At 41.5% G+C, this 16,856-nt stretch overlaps 1 protein-coding gene across 3 annotated transcripts in view; it reads left to right on the plus strand.

Moving 5' to 3' along the window:
- Nucleotides 1–16,856, plus strand: part of ETV5 (ETS variant transcription factor 5) — a 57,349-nt gene that overhangs the window by 29,095 nt on the left and 11,398 nt on the right. For all 3 annotated transcript variants that reach the window (XM_065943033.1, XM_065943035.1, XM_065943034.1), the window contains exons 7-9: nt 60–350; nt 11,532–11,791; nt 12,779–12,835. In XM_065943033.1, the coding sequence (XP_065799105.1) occupies nt 60–350; nt 11,532–11,791; nt 12,779–12,835 (608 nt within the window). The remainder of the gene's footprint in view (nt 1–59; nt 351–11,531; nt 11,792–12,778; nt 12,836–16,856) is intronic.

A 16,856-nucleotide genomic window follows, 5' to 3' on the forward strand; every position in this document is an offset into this window, starting at 1 on the left:
GTGACCACGCTAATGGCTTCATTGCGGCTAAATGGTTCCTTCTCTTTTTCTGTTTACAGTGCCTATGATAGGAAGCCTCCCTCTGGGTTCAAGCCATTAACCCCTCCAACCACCCCCCTGTCTCCCACCCATCAGAATTCCCTATTTCCCCCACCTCAGGCAACTCTGCCCACCTCGGCGGCACATGGCCCTGCAGCTGGTCCAGTCCCAGGTGTGGGCCCCGCCCCCACCCCTCATTCGCTTCCGGAACCTGGACCACAGCAGCAAACCTTTGCGGTCCCCCGACCGCCACATCAGCCCTTGCAGATGCCAAAGATGATGCCTGAAAACCAGTATCCATCAGAACAGAGGTGGGTGCTGATCTGGGCTTCCTTTACCGCCTCCTCCCACCCCTCTATCTCCCAGGGAGAGGGGAGGTAGTAGTCATACTTACCAGGTACCTATAAAGTTCTCATTCCACTGAGGCATCTTGTGAGATAGGACTACTAATAATATGAATATGACCTGTTTATATTATCACCCTGGGGCTTCCCTGGTGGCTCAATGGTAAAGAATCTCCCTGCAATGCAGGAGACTAGATTGAATCCCTGGGTTGGGAAGATCCCCTGGAGGAGGGCATGGGAACTCACTCCAGTATTCTTGCCTGGAGAAGTCCATGGACAGAGGAGCCTAGTGGGGTCGCAGAGAGTCAGACATGACTGAGCAACTGAACAACATATCACCCTTCTCCTAAGGTACTGCAGAGGGGACATAGGCCTTGCAACACCCTCATGAAGTAGGTAAGGGAGAGGTAGCTTGTACTCTTCCCCCATTGTAGAAGCAGAGGAAGACGGACCTGCTCAGGTCTGTTGACCCTGGCTGAGGGCAGCTTCCCTGGCTCCTCATTGGATACTGCCTGCTAGAATCACACCTTGGTTTATGCTACCCATAAATACTTTATTACCATTTTACTTAAGTGTTACGGAAGATTGCTGAGTTATCAGAGGTATCAGAGGCGTTATCACTCATTTGATTATAATACATTTTCACAGTAGGGGATTACCTGAGGACTGTATTTTTAATTTTCTACTTTTGAGATAGAGATCTTGATTTCCCTCCAGGTATTTCTGCATTCTTAATAAGGAAATAGAGGCATCAGAATAACTTGTCCAAAGTCATTCATTCTCAGAAAAACTTCAGATGTAAAAGGAATCTACTCTGCAAGTACCAAACTTAACCTGTTAGGACCCAGCCTTTGAAGTTCATTATCTGTGGTATTCTAGAACTTTGCATGCTTGTGGCCTTCCCATAATACAGGCTATTCTGGGGGCCTTTTTATTTCAGTCCCTCTGGAATGAAGTGATATTGTAGGCAGGTAGTTACCTGTGGTTACCAATGGCTGCAGGGCGACTGTTGTTTATCCTTTCTGCCTTTCTTGCTCTGCTTGGGGGAGGGAGGCAGGAGAGGAAGAATATATAAGTTATCTTCCTCTGGCCTGGTCCAACCCGGATGCTTGCTGGTATCTAATTGGAGGTCACTATTTCTAGGTGAAATGCGGAAAAAAGCAAGCACTCCTTTCTGGTTCCAGTTCCCTTCCCCCTTTGTGGTGAAAGTCACCATAAAGAACCACATCACTTATCTGGTTAGTGTTTATCCCTCTGCTGATCCAGGGGCCACATATGGTATACGGGGCCTGAGGGGAGAGAGTGTTGACTGGGGGCTGGCTCAGTGGTAGGCCTCAGTTTCCACAGGGAGCCGCTTCATCTGAAGGAGGCAGGTACCTCAAAGTTTTTGCTAGTCACTAGCTTGTATCAACAGTTGTACTTCTTTAAGAGAATATGGAAATTTGGAATTTTAGTGTAGAAATTCCAGGGTTTTTGTTTTTGTTTTTAAAGCTGGCAACTAATTCAAATTTAAAACAGCAGTAATACTTTGCAGACTAAACAAAATCTCTGTGGGCAGAATCATCCCCCAAGGCCTGCCAGTTTGTGAACTCGGGCTTGGATACCATTTTTATTTCAATAATTTCGGTTTTGTGTTTTTAAACTGTCTTTTCTGATTTTATGCAGAGATTGTTAATTGAAGAGGTGGGTTGGAGTGGGGTATATATTTTGTATTTGAAATAATTAGCCAACTTTAATTTGTTATACCATATGTAAAGGAAAATCACTTTATGTTAAATCTCTTATTCATATTTTCCCTTAATCCGTTTCATGTCCAGGGAGCCTGTGTAAGCAAGTTGTGTCAATGGCTAACTGAACTGGGGGAGAATCTCCTCTTACTAATTCTGCTGGTAGCTATTCATCTTCCTACAGCCCTGGAAGATAGGATGCCTTAGTCTCAGTGATGGAGTAGGTTTGTCTCCAGGCTACCCCGCCTCCTCCCAAAAGGAGGACATTTGATCCCTGCGATTTGAGTGTCTGTCCTCAGGTATCCAAAGGCAGGAGCCAGAAAGTAGATATTTCTTTTAGGGGGTGATTCCTCCCTGAAATCTGACTTCCATCTTGCACTCACCTCCCCTTACCCTCCGCCTTTAGGAGTGGTGGGTCTGAAATCAAGACCTCACCCACACATGGAGTGATACTGAGATCCTTGAGAGAACTGAGGTGAAGGGCAGGTGCCTGGATAGATAAAACACAAACAAACATGTGCTCTTGGGCTTCTATACCAGAGCACTGTATTATCACATCTGAAGGTGTGCTAGAGGAGTCCTCAGCGTTGGATTATTAGTAGTGTAGACTTCTTGCTCTACTCCAGAGGTGGAGTTGTGGGTCTGGGGCAGGACCTGGAAATATTACTGTCGTACTTTGAGAAATCATGGTGCACCCCTGTCTTCTACCCCCACACCTATTCAGCTTTTTTTTTTTTTTCCTTTCTAAGAATCAAGTGCCCAGTACTCAGTTTTGCTCTTATTGTGCTTGTCTGTTATTAATGAGATAATGATATCTGTGTGATGCAAAATACACCAGAAACATGACAAGTGATTTTGCTTGTAAATATAGGATTGCACACAGAAAATGAGACAAACTGAAATCCCTAGTCCGATTCTGGCTCATACTGTGAAGAATCTGCCTGCAGTGTGGGAGACCCAGGTTGAGTCCCTGGGTTGGGAAGATCCCCTGGAGGAGGGCATGGCTACCTACTCCAGTATTCTGACCTAGGGAATTCCGTGGACAGAGGAGCCTGGCAGTCTGTAGTCTATGGGGTCACAAAGAGTCAGGCACAACTGAGCCACTCACAACACAATAGAAATTGCAGTCACGTGTGATAAGCTTAGTAACTACACATTTAATAACTTATGCCTGCTTGAAAGTGGAGTAGATTAGTTAGTAACTGGAGTTTTTCTGGTGCTTTTAAGTTAGAGGAAATGTTACTTCAAAATTAGCCCCATAACAAAAATGTGGTATTTTGCAGGATAGAAGGAAATTAGTCTTATCTGAGATTTTCTAAATAGCTCTGTAACAAAGGCAAGATTAAAAAAAAAAACAACAAAAAAAACACCCAACCCTATCTTACAGATTAAAAAAAAAAAAAATCAGACCTCAGAGCATCTAAAGAACTTCCTAAAAGTCACATAGCCAAATACCAGGTCCTACCTTTAGAAACCAAAAACATAAGTACCCCACTTTGGTTATGCTTAGAGGAGAGGGGTTGCTAACATTGTACTAAAAGCTAAGTAAGGGACCTTGAAAAATCCATTTCGACCTTGAATTTTATCTGTCTATTTCTTTAAACTAGCAGGACTTTCTCTTAAAACTACAAAATCCTACTTAATTCCTACATCATTTATCTAAAGCCATGTTGTCACACCTTTATTTTTTGTTTTGCTGAGTGCCTTATTCCTTCAGTTGAGTAGAACAAGCTCTTTTGAGGTTTAAAAACCATGATGTATACCCCTTTCTTTAGACCATATTTCGCTCAATATCTTGTCTTCAAGATATCTTGTTTATTGACAGTGACTGTTAGCTAAGACTATATAATCTAGTCAGTTATATTCTTAATGTTTTATATCATCAGTATATAATTCTTTATGACTTAAAATTCGTTTTAGGAGATAAATACTGTATTTGAAAGCCACGATTTATATTCGTGATTTCCTCCCCCCAAAGAGGAAAAAAATGCCATATAATTTGGCATGTTCAGACATGTTTCATTTATCCTTAAAGACCAGCTGCTCCTTGAAAAGGAGGACTGCTTCTCATTCAACCTTCCCACTCTCACAGGAGTTTATTGTGCTATTTATAATGTGTACAAAAATCTTCCTATGTTATGCCCATAGTACTGGCCAGATATGGAATAAAGAAAAACTGTCAGCCCATCTCAAGTTGAGTCCCCACAGTTCAACTGAAGAGACTCCACTAAGAAATGCAGCATCTAGAAATTTTGGGAAAGATTGGAGGCAAGAGGAGAAGGAGGAAACAGAGGATGAGATGGTTGGATAGCATCACCGACTCAATGGACATGGGTTTGAGCAAACTTCAGGAGATAGTGAAGAACAGGGAAGCCTGGTGTACTGCAGTCCATGGAGTCGCAAAAAGTTAGACACGACTTAGTGACTCAACAGGAATTTTGAAATCCACTGCACACTCATATGACAGCAAGAAGCAAAAAATCAAAAAGCAAAATTTAAGAAGATACCCCTGATGGGGAAATCGTCTGCTTCGGGCTTCCATGGTGGCTCAACGGTGAAGAAGTCACCTGCCAGTGCAGGGGACATGGATTCGATCCCTGGTCCTGGGGAGGTCCCACATGCCTCGGAGCAGCTCAGCCCCGTGCACCACAACTACCGAAGCCCACGTGCCTAGGAGCCTGTGCTCTGCAACGAGGAAAACCGCTGAGATGAGAAGCCCGTGCCCTGCAAGAGAGTGGCCCCTGCTCACTCACAGCTGGAGAAGGTTCTCACGCAACAGTAATTTTTTTAAAAACTCCCTTTTAAAAAACCCTCTACTTCTTGATGCTCCCTAAGGGCATCAGTTATTGCAGTAGCCTACCACACTGAAATGGATAGTTAGAACCCAGTCCCCAGAGTCATCAAGAAAAGGTCTGTTGTGTGAATGGCCTATTTGAGAAGGTTCTCTCTGTGGTTGTGATCAAAACTTTAGAGCTTAGAGGATGAGCTTACATTTAACAGAAAACTACTTATTCCCTAAAGATGCTAAAGAGACATAATATATGCAGGTTTTTCTCTTCTGCTTCCTTTCAAGTCTACGCCTAATTGTTCATTTTTGTCCTTCACATTTTGTAGTTTTTAGACAGGAAAGAACTTGGCGGTGCGTCACACTTGTAGCCCGTCAGACACATGCCTTTCCATGCACTCCTGTTAACAGTGTGTTATGTGTGGCAGCACAAATTCACTTTACTATCCGAAACTGAGTTTCATAGATGCTTAAAGGAACCTTCAGCAGACTGAGTAGTGTACATCTAGTCAGACATGACTTAGCAACTAAAAACAACAATGGTTCGAGTATGGGAAGTTTTTTTGGTTCTGCATCTTAAGAGGGCTCGTTTTCTGCATTTCCTTATGTTTAAAATAGGGTTGTTTTTGTTTTACCTTTTATCAAGCTGAAGAAAATTTCCTTCTGTTCCTAGTATGCTTAGTTTTGTGTTTTTTTTTTTAATATGAATATGTGTTGAATCTTATCAAATGCTTCTTCTGCCTCTGTTGAGATCAAATGAATAGCTCTCCTTTAATTTCTCTATGTGGTGAATTATACTGATTTTATATGAAACCAATCTCATATTCTTGTGATAAGCTAAGCTTTGTTATGTACAATCATTTATACATTGCTGGGCTAGGTTTTCCAACATGTATTTAGGACTCCTGCATCTGTATTTATGATTGAGAATGATACATAATTTCCCTTTCTTATATTATCCCTGTTGGGTTTTAGCATTGAGGTTATTCTCACCAGATGAGTAGTGATATTTTCCTTTCTATATATTCGAAAATAGCTTGTGTGAAATTGGGGTTTTTCACTCCTTGAAATTTTGGAAGAATTTACCAGTACAGCCATTGGGGCCTGATATTTTCTTTGTGGGAAGATTTTTAATTACTAGTTTAGTATCCTCACCTTCTATGGTCTTGCTCTGGATTTCTGTTTAGTTGAGTGAATTTAACAATTTTTTCTAGGAATTTGTTTCACGAGTTTTAAGAATTGGCATATGGTGTTCTCTGGTGGCTCAGTGATAAAGAATCCGCCTGCCAATGCAAGAGACATGAGTTTGATCCCTGATCTGGAAAGATCCCACATGCCACGGAGCAAATAAGCCCATGTGCATTTAAAATAAAGAAGAAATACAATTGATTGGCATAAAACTGTTCCTAATGTCAGCATGCTGCAGTCCATGGGGTCACAAAGAATCAGATGTGACTGAGCATCTGAACAACAGTGCCCTTTTAACAGCCTCTATAGCATCATCTGTTTATCCATTTTTCATTTTTTGTTCTATTTATCTAGACTATGTTAGTCTTAGGAGGTTATATCACTTGTCTTTTCAGTAAGTCAACTCTGGATTTGCTTGTTCTATTGGATATTTTCTATTCCATTGGTTTCTGCTCCTGCTGAGATTTTCTATATTTTTTGTTTATTCTGTTTTAGCTTCTTTGGTTGGCTAACTTGTAGCTTCTTTATACTCTAAATACATGACCAAATAAGATTTCTCCTAAGGTTGGGGTGACCATACCTTCAGTTTTTCCTGGGTCACATAGCTTGTGAAAGTAATTCCTGATAGCTTTTCTTTTTACTCCCCAAAATATCCTGGTTACAAGTAATCGATTATTTAATCTCCCTGCCTGAGTTGTGCCTTAGCTATACCCCACAAGTTCTGACCTGTGGTATTTTAAAAATTAAGTTTCAAGTGTTTATTATTTTTTCAATCCTAGAGTTCTTCAAATGTTTATTTCTGAATTTCCAAACTTAAGTTTTCTAGCTGCCTGGACTGTATGATATTTAAATGTCATCAAGAAGGTATTTAAAAACAATTATAGAAACAATTGTATGAATAATATAGGCTCTGGAGTTGAACAGGTTAACAGATCTGGAATTGAATCCCAACTCTGCTACTTCCTATCTGTGTGACCTCAGGGAGGCATTTAATTTTCCCAAGCTTTGGTTTCTTTATCTGAAAATGGGAGACTACTAGATACTTAAACACAGAATCATTGGGTGACTTAATCACATTGGCATAGGGAAGGTACTCAAACATGACATGACAATCTTGTTTTAAAAATCACCTTTATGTTCCATAAAGAAAACTACTAAAGGAATCTTCCTAAAATGATATAGATACTATTACCTAGAAACTTCTGGCTTCTTGTTTAAAGTTTTAAAAAATGTAAAGTTCTCTACCCCTACTCTTTTCATCTTTAGACTCATAAATGTTGTGTACATAAAAAACTAATACTTTTACCATCTAATCTCCTGGGAAGATCTTGTATTTACATCACCTTTCATATTTGATCTTGAAAAATCAAATATCTAGGCCTTTAAAAGGCATACTTGGTTCCTCATCTCTGTGTTCTGTCACAGTTTGGATGGGCCAGTTTGAGTCTAATTGCCTACAGGCCTCACACAAAGTTCTGAGAGCTGTTTGGTGGGCTTTTAGGGGTAGCGTTTGGGTTTTCTTTTGCAACAGTGCCTGGCTCTTGGTATATGGCAGGAAAATAAATATTAATTGAAATTGGGTGGCACGATGCAACCTGGAATAAAAATCAGCATTCTCTTTCTGAGAAAGGAGACTAAAGGCTGTCTAGGTAGCAAGGGGACTCGTGTGTGTGAAAGTCTCCCAGTTCCTTAAGCTCTTCCCTACCATTTTGCATAATTTCTGAATTTAGCTTGTGGCAGGTTGTGGGGAGGAGGTTGGATAGTTGATGTCTGAGAGTAACGTGTATCTAAGAACCTAGCAGTGTGCTGCAACCTTTTACATGGATTGTCTTATGTAACCTTTACAACAGATCTTTGGGACAAGTAACCTGATTGTTCTTACTTTCCTGATGAGGAAACTGAGGCTCAGAGCAGTTATGTAACTAGCTCTGTGACCTTGAGTCAATAAGTTATAAAGATTGGATTTCAGCCCAGGATGTGCCAGCTTTGCAGCCAGAGCCTCTTTTACTGAGCTGTGCTGCTTCGCTGTTTTCAATTTTTTCTTTGCCCTAATGGGAATATTAAGTACGTGGTGGTGGTTTCTTGGCCAGTTTTCCATATCATCGCAGCTGACCTCTGAACCGCTCACTCCTTCACCTGGCACCCAGGGCCACTGTGTAGCCTTCGTTGAATCCACACTTTTCTCCTTTTTTTCTCTAAGTATTGTGTTTACTCTGTGTTGGCAGCAGAAACCAAAAAGGAAATGCAGAAAAAGCATCTAACGGTTTTCATAATGTAAACCAAATGTTGGTAGCGTGGGTGAGCTCTTGGGAGGAAAGGCGCTATATAAATCTGACAAATAAATAAATAACTGGTTCTTTAAATAAACTGGCACTGAGAAAGCCTTAATCTGTAACCTATTGAATATAGGCTTGCTCAGTAGTCAGAAGTGTCCCTTTGCTCACCAACTGTGAGCTCATGATGGCCTGAGCTCTGCTGGGATAACGGGTGGGGGTGGAGGGCGGGGTGGCTAGTGGGGGGAGGAAGAGGTCTGTTAGGAACCAAGCCTTCCCTCCTTGGAAAATGATTGCCTGCCTCAGTAAACAACAGGCATCTCTGTTGTAGCTGTACTATGTATACAACACATTCTCAGCTACTTCAAAAGGATTGCATTGCGGGAAGGGGGTTCAAATGAAGGTCAGTGGTTGAAGTGCACAGAGTGTATTTTGAGGACAAGAACTGAATTACTTTACTAATCTCTGCAAATAAAAGCTGTTATCGGCAGCAAGTTCAGAGAGAAATCTTTCTTCCAAATATGTTGGTTTTATGACCTACCCTTAAGCTGCCCTTTGCCACTCCCGCTCTCTCAAAACAAACCAGGACAAGCCAATCCCAGTTGTAGAATGTGTTTCACAGATCCCAGGCCTGTAAGCTTCATACATCCTTAAAGTAATGCTGCAGGGAGGAGATGAAGGTTGCTGGCTGATACCCATATGGAAGCACCTTTTCCTGAGGGCGTCGGACTAGGCCAACTCTAGAGTTTCATTCTGAAAAGCGAGAAGATGAGCGCTGAGCGGAAGTGAAGTGATGGGCCTGTCAGCTGCACTGGCTCTGGTTACAGAGCGGAGTTGGTTCCGTGCCATCTCAGAGCCATCAAGGAAGTGATTTGGGGAGGTCACCTTGGAAGGTTCTAGGAAGGTTGCAGAGGCAGAAGGGGAGAAGACGTGGACAGTGAGTGCCCTTGTTACTGTTCTTGCTGGCATAAGTTCTGGGTACTTTAATGAAAATAAGCCTAAGCCTAAAGAGTATCTTCACTTTCCTGCCCCCTTCAGAATTTTGTTTACAAAATCAGGTTTACAGCCTGTTGCTGGTGCCTGTATTCAAAATATCAAACCTAAACACAAGTTTCAGATTTATACTTCAAAGACCATGCAAGGGTTTCCTGAAATAGCAATAACCTTGAAAATCAGCATTCCTGATTGACAGTCCACTGTCACAGCATTCAGTACCCCCTGTTCCTTAGAGTTCATAAAACTTGTTTCAGTAATTTCATCAATCAGATCCTGATGCTTTTGGTATAAAAGGATAAATGTATGTAAAATAGTTTGGGGATCTTCCTGTTATAAAGGATCTTGTGATACTGCTATTGGTAAGATAGTAAAGACTCAGAGGGAGAGTCCTGATTTCAAGTGTTTTATTCTGCACACGAATCTCTTCACTAAGATTTTAAATCTTGATGTTCTAGAAATCTGTTGGCCTGTAGATGTCACAGATTGATTCAGATCAAGTTATTTGCTTAAAGCTACTGATAGGATTCTTCAGAGAAGGCAATGCACCCCACTCCAGTACTCCTGCCTGGAAAATCCCATGGACGGAGGAGCCTGGTAGGCTGCAGCCCATAGCGTCACAAAGAGTCGGACATGACTGAGCAACTTCACTTTCACTTTTCACTTTCATGCACTGGAGAAGGAAATGGCAACCCACTCCAGTGTTCTTGCCTGGAGAATCCCAGGGATGGGGTCGCACAGAGTCGGACGCGACTGAAGTGACTTAGCAGCAGTAGCATTGATAGGATTCAAACTAAAAGTAGAGCGTAAGACCTTATAGGCTTACATTGTTGACTTTTAGACTTATTTTGCTTATTGATGAAGTTGAACTTTGTTTATGACCATTTGCATTTCTTTAGTGATTTCCCTATTTGTGTTCTTTACCCATTTTTTTTTCTGTTGGCATGTCCATCTTTTATTAATTTCCCTCACCGCAATCTGTATTCTTTTATTCTCTTGCTTTGCAACATTCTTTGAGTTGGGGGTAGGTTTTCATTCTATAGGCTACTAAGAATACAAAGCATGGCCCTTATATCAAACCATATGAACATTGCTATAGCTGCTAGAGATTTTCAGTTTAATTTGGGGTCTTATTTCTGGTATTTTCTGACTATTACAGAATTATTCCCCCAGTTTGTTTTTCTTTAGGTTTTGTTTCTGGTGCTTGAAGTTTATGCAAGGATATATACTCATGTTTATCTTGATTTCTGTTATTGGTATGATATATAGAAAGGTTCCCCCCCACAAGATTATTTTTTCGTATATGTTTACTATCATGGTTTCACATTGAAATCTTTATATAAAATTTATTTTGGCATATGGTATAAAACAGGGATCTTTCCCCCAACTTATTTGAAATGCTTACCTTGACAAATAGAAAATTTTGGAATATTCTTGACTTATTCTAAGTTTGTGACTTAGGCGATACTTTGACATACATTTCATTCTTTGTATTCCAATTGTTGTGGCTTAATGATGTCACTATCTAGTAGAGCATTATTTCACAATTAATCATTTAAATAAAATTTAGACTCATTTTGTTGAATTGGTTGGGAAGGCATTGCTTTTATAGAATCAGTGAGTGAAAACTTTCCAAGTCCTAAACATTTTATCTTTAATTAGATCTGTTGCTCAGAAAAGTTTTAAGTTTTGTTGTATAGCCTACACATTTTGTAATTTTTCTTAGGGATTTTGTTTTTGATTGCTATTACATATGGATTTATTTATTTTTTTTTAGAACTCTGTTTTCTAACTGGTTAATTTCTGGTTAAATACTCTTTGGTCTTTAAAAATTAATTCTGTCTACAGATGAGCGAATGAATCAATGAACAAACATAACCTAATGTTTGTGATATTTGCAAATAGTTTTATATATTCAGATACATAATCTGGCTCAACTATACACATAGACTGTGCATGAAGTAAACACACATGGAAAATAAACCATGATGTAGTAATTTTTTTTTTTGGCCGGTCCCTGACTCAAGAGATTTAAAATGTGTGATATAATTTTGGGGGAAAGGATGAAATATCCAGAAATAAGCATTAATGTGTACTTTGAGTTTGTAATCCTCAATGCTTAAATCATAGTAGATATTCATCCCATTCTTACTTAAACAGGGTAACTCCTTTCTTCTTGCAGATTTCAGAGACAGCTGTCTGAACCCTGCCACCCCTTCCCGCCTCAGTCAGGGGTTCCTGGAGATAACCGCCCGAATTACCACCGGCAAATGTCAGAACCTATTGTTCCTGCGGTTCCCCCACCCGCTCAGGGATTCAAACAAGAATACCATGACCCACTCTATGAACATGGGGTCCCAGGCATGCCTGGTCCCCCAGCACATGGGTTCCAGTCACAAATAGGAATCAAGCAGGAGCCCCGGGATTACTGCGTTGATTCAGGTGAGCATAACATCATACGATTCCTTTCTTCATCATCTCATTCATTTGTCTGGGTGTTACTGAGTGCCTTCTGTGTGCAGGACTTTGGGGAATAGTTTTCTAAAATTTGCCCTCAAAAAAGTTAGGAGCTAGTAAAGCAAACATGTTTATGCATAACTTAATACAGAACAGAAAAGTCATGCAAGTGGTAGGAAGCACAGCAGACATTCAGTCTGTCATGCTGAGTATACCTGAGTCCATACCTGAAGATTGCCGGCAGCCAGTCTTGGTGATGCCCTTTAAGGCCTGTTATCTTAAAGTCACTGGACAAAGGATATTTCTGCATGTTAGTCCTGCCTCTAGTTTTGTGACCTTTTTTGGATACAATGACCCATTGAACTCCCAATATAAGTATAGGAGAGTCCACACGTAGGACGGGACTCTATTGCTGAATAGCGTTCTGAGAAATTATCTGGTTTGTCATGGCAGTATGGGATCTGGGTATGCCATGGAAAAGTTTGTCCTGTTGGTTGCTTCATAGGAGTCACTAGTCTGCTGCAGTACTTTCATCTGGGAAAATTCCTGTGTCCTTCAGCTGCCAGTGTACTCAGGGAGAGGTGTAACATCTTGAAACACCTATTGTTTGCTTTTTGGCGTCTTGTCTAGAAAGTTAAACATAAAGTTCTAGCTGTCTTTGGGGGTCCTCTTTACTCCCACTCACACATTCACTGATTTCCCATCTTGTAGGCCAAGTTTATCAAATGAGATCATTAATGGAAAGAGTGGGAATTTTGCAGCTTGCATGTTTAGAAACTCTTTCCTCTTCTTTATTTCCCCTTATTTTAGATTTTTTTTTTAGTGGGGGGGCGGTGCGATGCAAAAAAGAGGTTGTACCCCTTTCCCAAGACAAGGCCAGAAAGACATGACCTCGGGGCTGGAGGTTTAAGGGCTTTCCCTCTGCCAGTTTCGGCTGCAGAGACCATTGACAGGAGTGTGTTTCTCTTTCAGAAGTGCCTAACTGCCAGTCCTACATGAGAGGGGGCTACTTCTCCGGTAGCCATGAAGGTAAGTAGCTCTTTAAGAAATTATAATATTCAAGGAAGCCCAAAGTGGCTCAGTTTCCAAGCTAAGATTTGAGATCATAGTTCAAACCTTCCTTAGCTTGTGAACACATGCACTCATTGATTGTGATCCCCAGTCATCTTGCACACAGAGTTTGAGGCACACTCCTGATCTGTGAGGGCTGCCATCCTTTTCGGTAGTAATGACCCTAACTTTTTAAGAAAGAAAGTGAACTGCCTGGTTTCTACTTTTCCATGCAAGGAGGTCATACAGCTGTAGATAACACTATCTAAACTGGAACTTAGGAACCACGTCATGACCTTCAGGACTTCTTTTGAACATTGAAACAGGGAAGGATTTCTTTGAACGGTTCCTCAGAAGTATGTCTTTATTTCCTGTCATGGACATCTCTGTAAGCATCTAGAGCAGTGTGATTCTCCAAACCTGCAGCATCAGCTTCACCTGGGACTTGTTAGACATATAGATTTTTCAGGCCCCACCCCAGACCTACTGAATCAGTCTCCAGGGGTAGGGCCCAGCTCTGTATTCCAACAGGCCCTCCAGGCAACCATAATGCACCCTCACATTAGAGAGCTGCCAGAGTTGTAAGGCTCAGCTTTGGCTACACGTTAGAATCACCTGCGTGCATGCATGCTCAGTCCATCAGTCACGTCCAACTCTGTAACCCCATGGACTCTAGCCCGCCAGACTCCTCTGTCCAGGGAATTCTCCAGGCAAGAATACTGGAGTGGGTTGCTATTCCCTCCTCCAGGGGATCTTCCCCAGCCAGGGATCAAACCCACCACGTCTCTTGCATCTCTGCTTTGACAGGCAGGTACTTTACCACGTACTATCTGGGAATCCCTAGAATCACCTGAGGAGCTGTTAAAACTTCTGGTGTCCAGGCTTCACCCAGAGCAACTCAACCAGAAATTCTAGGATGGGGTCGGGCATTAGTAGTTTGTAAAGCTCCCTGGGCAATTGTGTTGTGTCCAAGGATGACAACCACTGTTCTAGAGTTTTAGAGATAGTTTGAAAGAGCTGATAAATCAGCACTGGGAAGCATTGGCTGGTTATCATGAGTGATTGGTTCACAAGAGTGATTTCTATAGGTGGCTGCCTCCCAATGACTTGGTCGGAAGGGAGACCAAGTGTGATGGCCACAGGCACCCAGGGATGTTCTGAGTGAGTGTCCAGCCCTGGGAAGGAAGGGCTGTCTGCTGGACCTCTGTGGTGGGCACACATGTGTAGGACTCTCTCCCAGGTTCCCAAATGTGTCTGCAACAGGCGAACTAGGAAAGAGGAAAACACTTTGCATAATTACAACACTTAAAGAGGCACATGCTCTTAAAGGAAATACTTTTAGTAAGGCTTTGGGGCTGCTTACTACACACAGAATATCTGGCAGGCTTCTGTTTTCCCCTACTTCTTCCCTGACCCCACACACATTGAAGAAGTTAGTTTCAATGATATCTGCATTCTTAATTGCTCTAAATTACCCTGACACAGTTTTTCTCTCCTTATACAGGCTTGACCACAGATGCCCGTGAAAGTTAGTGAGACAAGTGTTTCTGATTGGCATCTGTGATTACTAAGATAGCCGTCCTGCCTTAGCATTCACCTGGAATCTTCACATACTATTTTGAATCTTTCATTTCCACTTTGCCCCTCAAACAGGTTCTTCCTTCCTGCTACCTTTGAGTGATTAGATGGTTGTGACCACAACTGATGCAACTGCTGTGCAAATTCAACTGACAAATTCACTTAAACCAACAGCATCTTCCAGATGTTTTAGAGAAGCACATGTGGCAATAACTAGAAACCACAAAATACACCAGAACGATACTCATGGGCAGGACTTCATCTGATTAGTTTGAACACCAAACCTAGAATTTAATCTAGGTTTACATTTTTCCCTATATACTGTGAGTGTATTATGCTCAAAGAAAAGCTCTAAATATAGCAATTTTGGCAGGTGTGTAAACTTTGTAGTTTACTTTTGACTTTATATTAAGGTTGTTAAAACATCAGAGTAGCAAAATTCATGTAGAAAGTCAGGAAATACAAAGCTTCCCAGCAGCCAAGGCAGAAAATATGAAGCATGATGGATTATGCAATTCTTAATATAAATTATGACAATTTGTTATAAGTCAGTTTCCTAGTACCAAACTGGAAAATTATAGAAGTCCCTGAGAAGTTAGCATTGCATTCTTAGATCTTTTAATGGAAAACTGTAGATTCCTTCATATTTATTCCAATAGTTATTGAGCACTTACATACTAGGTGCTATAAGGATACTAAGATATTCAGAATATGGTCCTTACCCTTTAGAAACTTAGAATTCCTTGATGGAATAAGGTATGTGCTATTAATTAACTGGAGAGATTTATCACAATGTACAAGTCCTTACTATCTTGATTTCTTTTAACTATCCTACATTGCACACCTATGTACTGGGAGCTGTTCTTAAGCTCTCTGTTGTAAGGATGAATCAGTCAATGAACAGAATATATATCAACTCATTAAATTCTCACAAGCCTGTAAGGTAGGAATTATCTTCCACAATCCTTAGATGAGGAAAAACGGAGCACTGAGAGATTAATTTGTTCCAGGCCACACAGTTAACCTAGGTCCAGTCAGTCTGGCTTCAGGGCCCATGCTCTTCACATTACACCATGTTTTTTGTTTTGTTTTGTTTTCCCTACTTTGTCATCTGTCTCCACCAGATGCAAGCTCCATTAGAGCAAGCACCGAGTCTGTATTACTCTGTCTACCCTCTTCTCTAGCACAGACATGTGCCCAGCATAAATATCTATTGGATTACATAAAAAATATACTTCTTTGTAGTTAAGCAGAGAAAAAAATGCTTGGGGCTGAGGAAACAAAAATGAATAATATGAAACCTGAAAACAATCTGTTTCCAAGTTGGGCAGTGTTTTCCCAACCCCAGGCCTCTTTAAAATTGTGCTGATCCTGCCAAGAAGAACTTGATCCAAGCCGATTGTGATGAACAGATTATTTCTTGGAGCCTTTACCCAGGGAGTTTAAGTCATAGAAAATCCTTCTTAAAAATCTAGTGCTCAGTCTTCACTGCAAATTGCCTCCCCTGCCTGCCTGGACCGCATACTTGACACTCATAAGCCTGGTCCACATGCCAAACGAGTTGACCAGAGAACTGAGAACGGGAGCACTGCTATGCAAACAGGAGCTCCTGGTGCTTCCTCTTGAGAAGCATGTGGTTAGAACGGAGTACACAGGGATGCTCACTCCTGAAATAAGCTGGACCCCAAGCAAGGGTGTGGTCCCACCATGCCTGTCTATCAACCGGCTTTGCTTTGAGCCACTGGCCTCATCAGGGTGCCTGCTGACATGGTAGTCAGCACCGAACCCGTATTAGGGGTTAGTGGGTTTACTTTTTTGGCCCTATTGTGTGGCATAGTTCCCCAATGATCTTGAACTGGTGCCCCCTGCATTGGGAGCCTGGAGTCCTAATCACAGGACCACTAGGAAAGTCCCAGGTTAGTGGGTTTAGAATGCCAAGCCAGCATCCTTCCTTCTCCTGGACACCTTCCACTTTTTGCCCTGCTTTCCTTTCATTTCCACTTACACATGTTGTTGGGCCAGTCAGTTCCCCTGTTTTCTTAACAGTGCAATAAGTGTTATTGCTGGAATATCATTTCATATTCCTTCCACAGTATCTGGAGGTGATGATACCTCCAACTTACCTTTCAAATTATTGTTTGTCACAGTCTTTACTCATTTGGCATCATTTTCTACCTTCCAAGCTCTTTGATAATTGAATGAAGTGTGTGGGCAGCATGGACAAGCTGTACAAAAGATTGAAATTAATATTTGCTAAAAGGGAAATGGCAAGATCCTGTATAGATCAATTAGATTCCCCCCCCACCCCCGCCCCAGTGAGGCCAGCTGAAATAGATGAGATGTCGTTTCAGGTATAAAGGCTTAGTCACTGATCCATGCAGACCTCAGGAGTAAGATGTGCAGGAACGTTCTGGTGATTCAG

The sequence above is a fragment of the Muntiacus reevesi genome, chromosome 8 (assembly GCF_963930625.1).
Source record: "Muntiacus reevesi chromosome 8, mMunRee1.1, whole genome shotgun sequence".
Classification (NCBI taxonomy): Eukaryota; Metazoa; Chordata; class Mammalia; order Artiodactyla; family Cervidae; genus Muntiacus; species Muntiacus reevesi.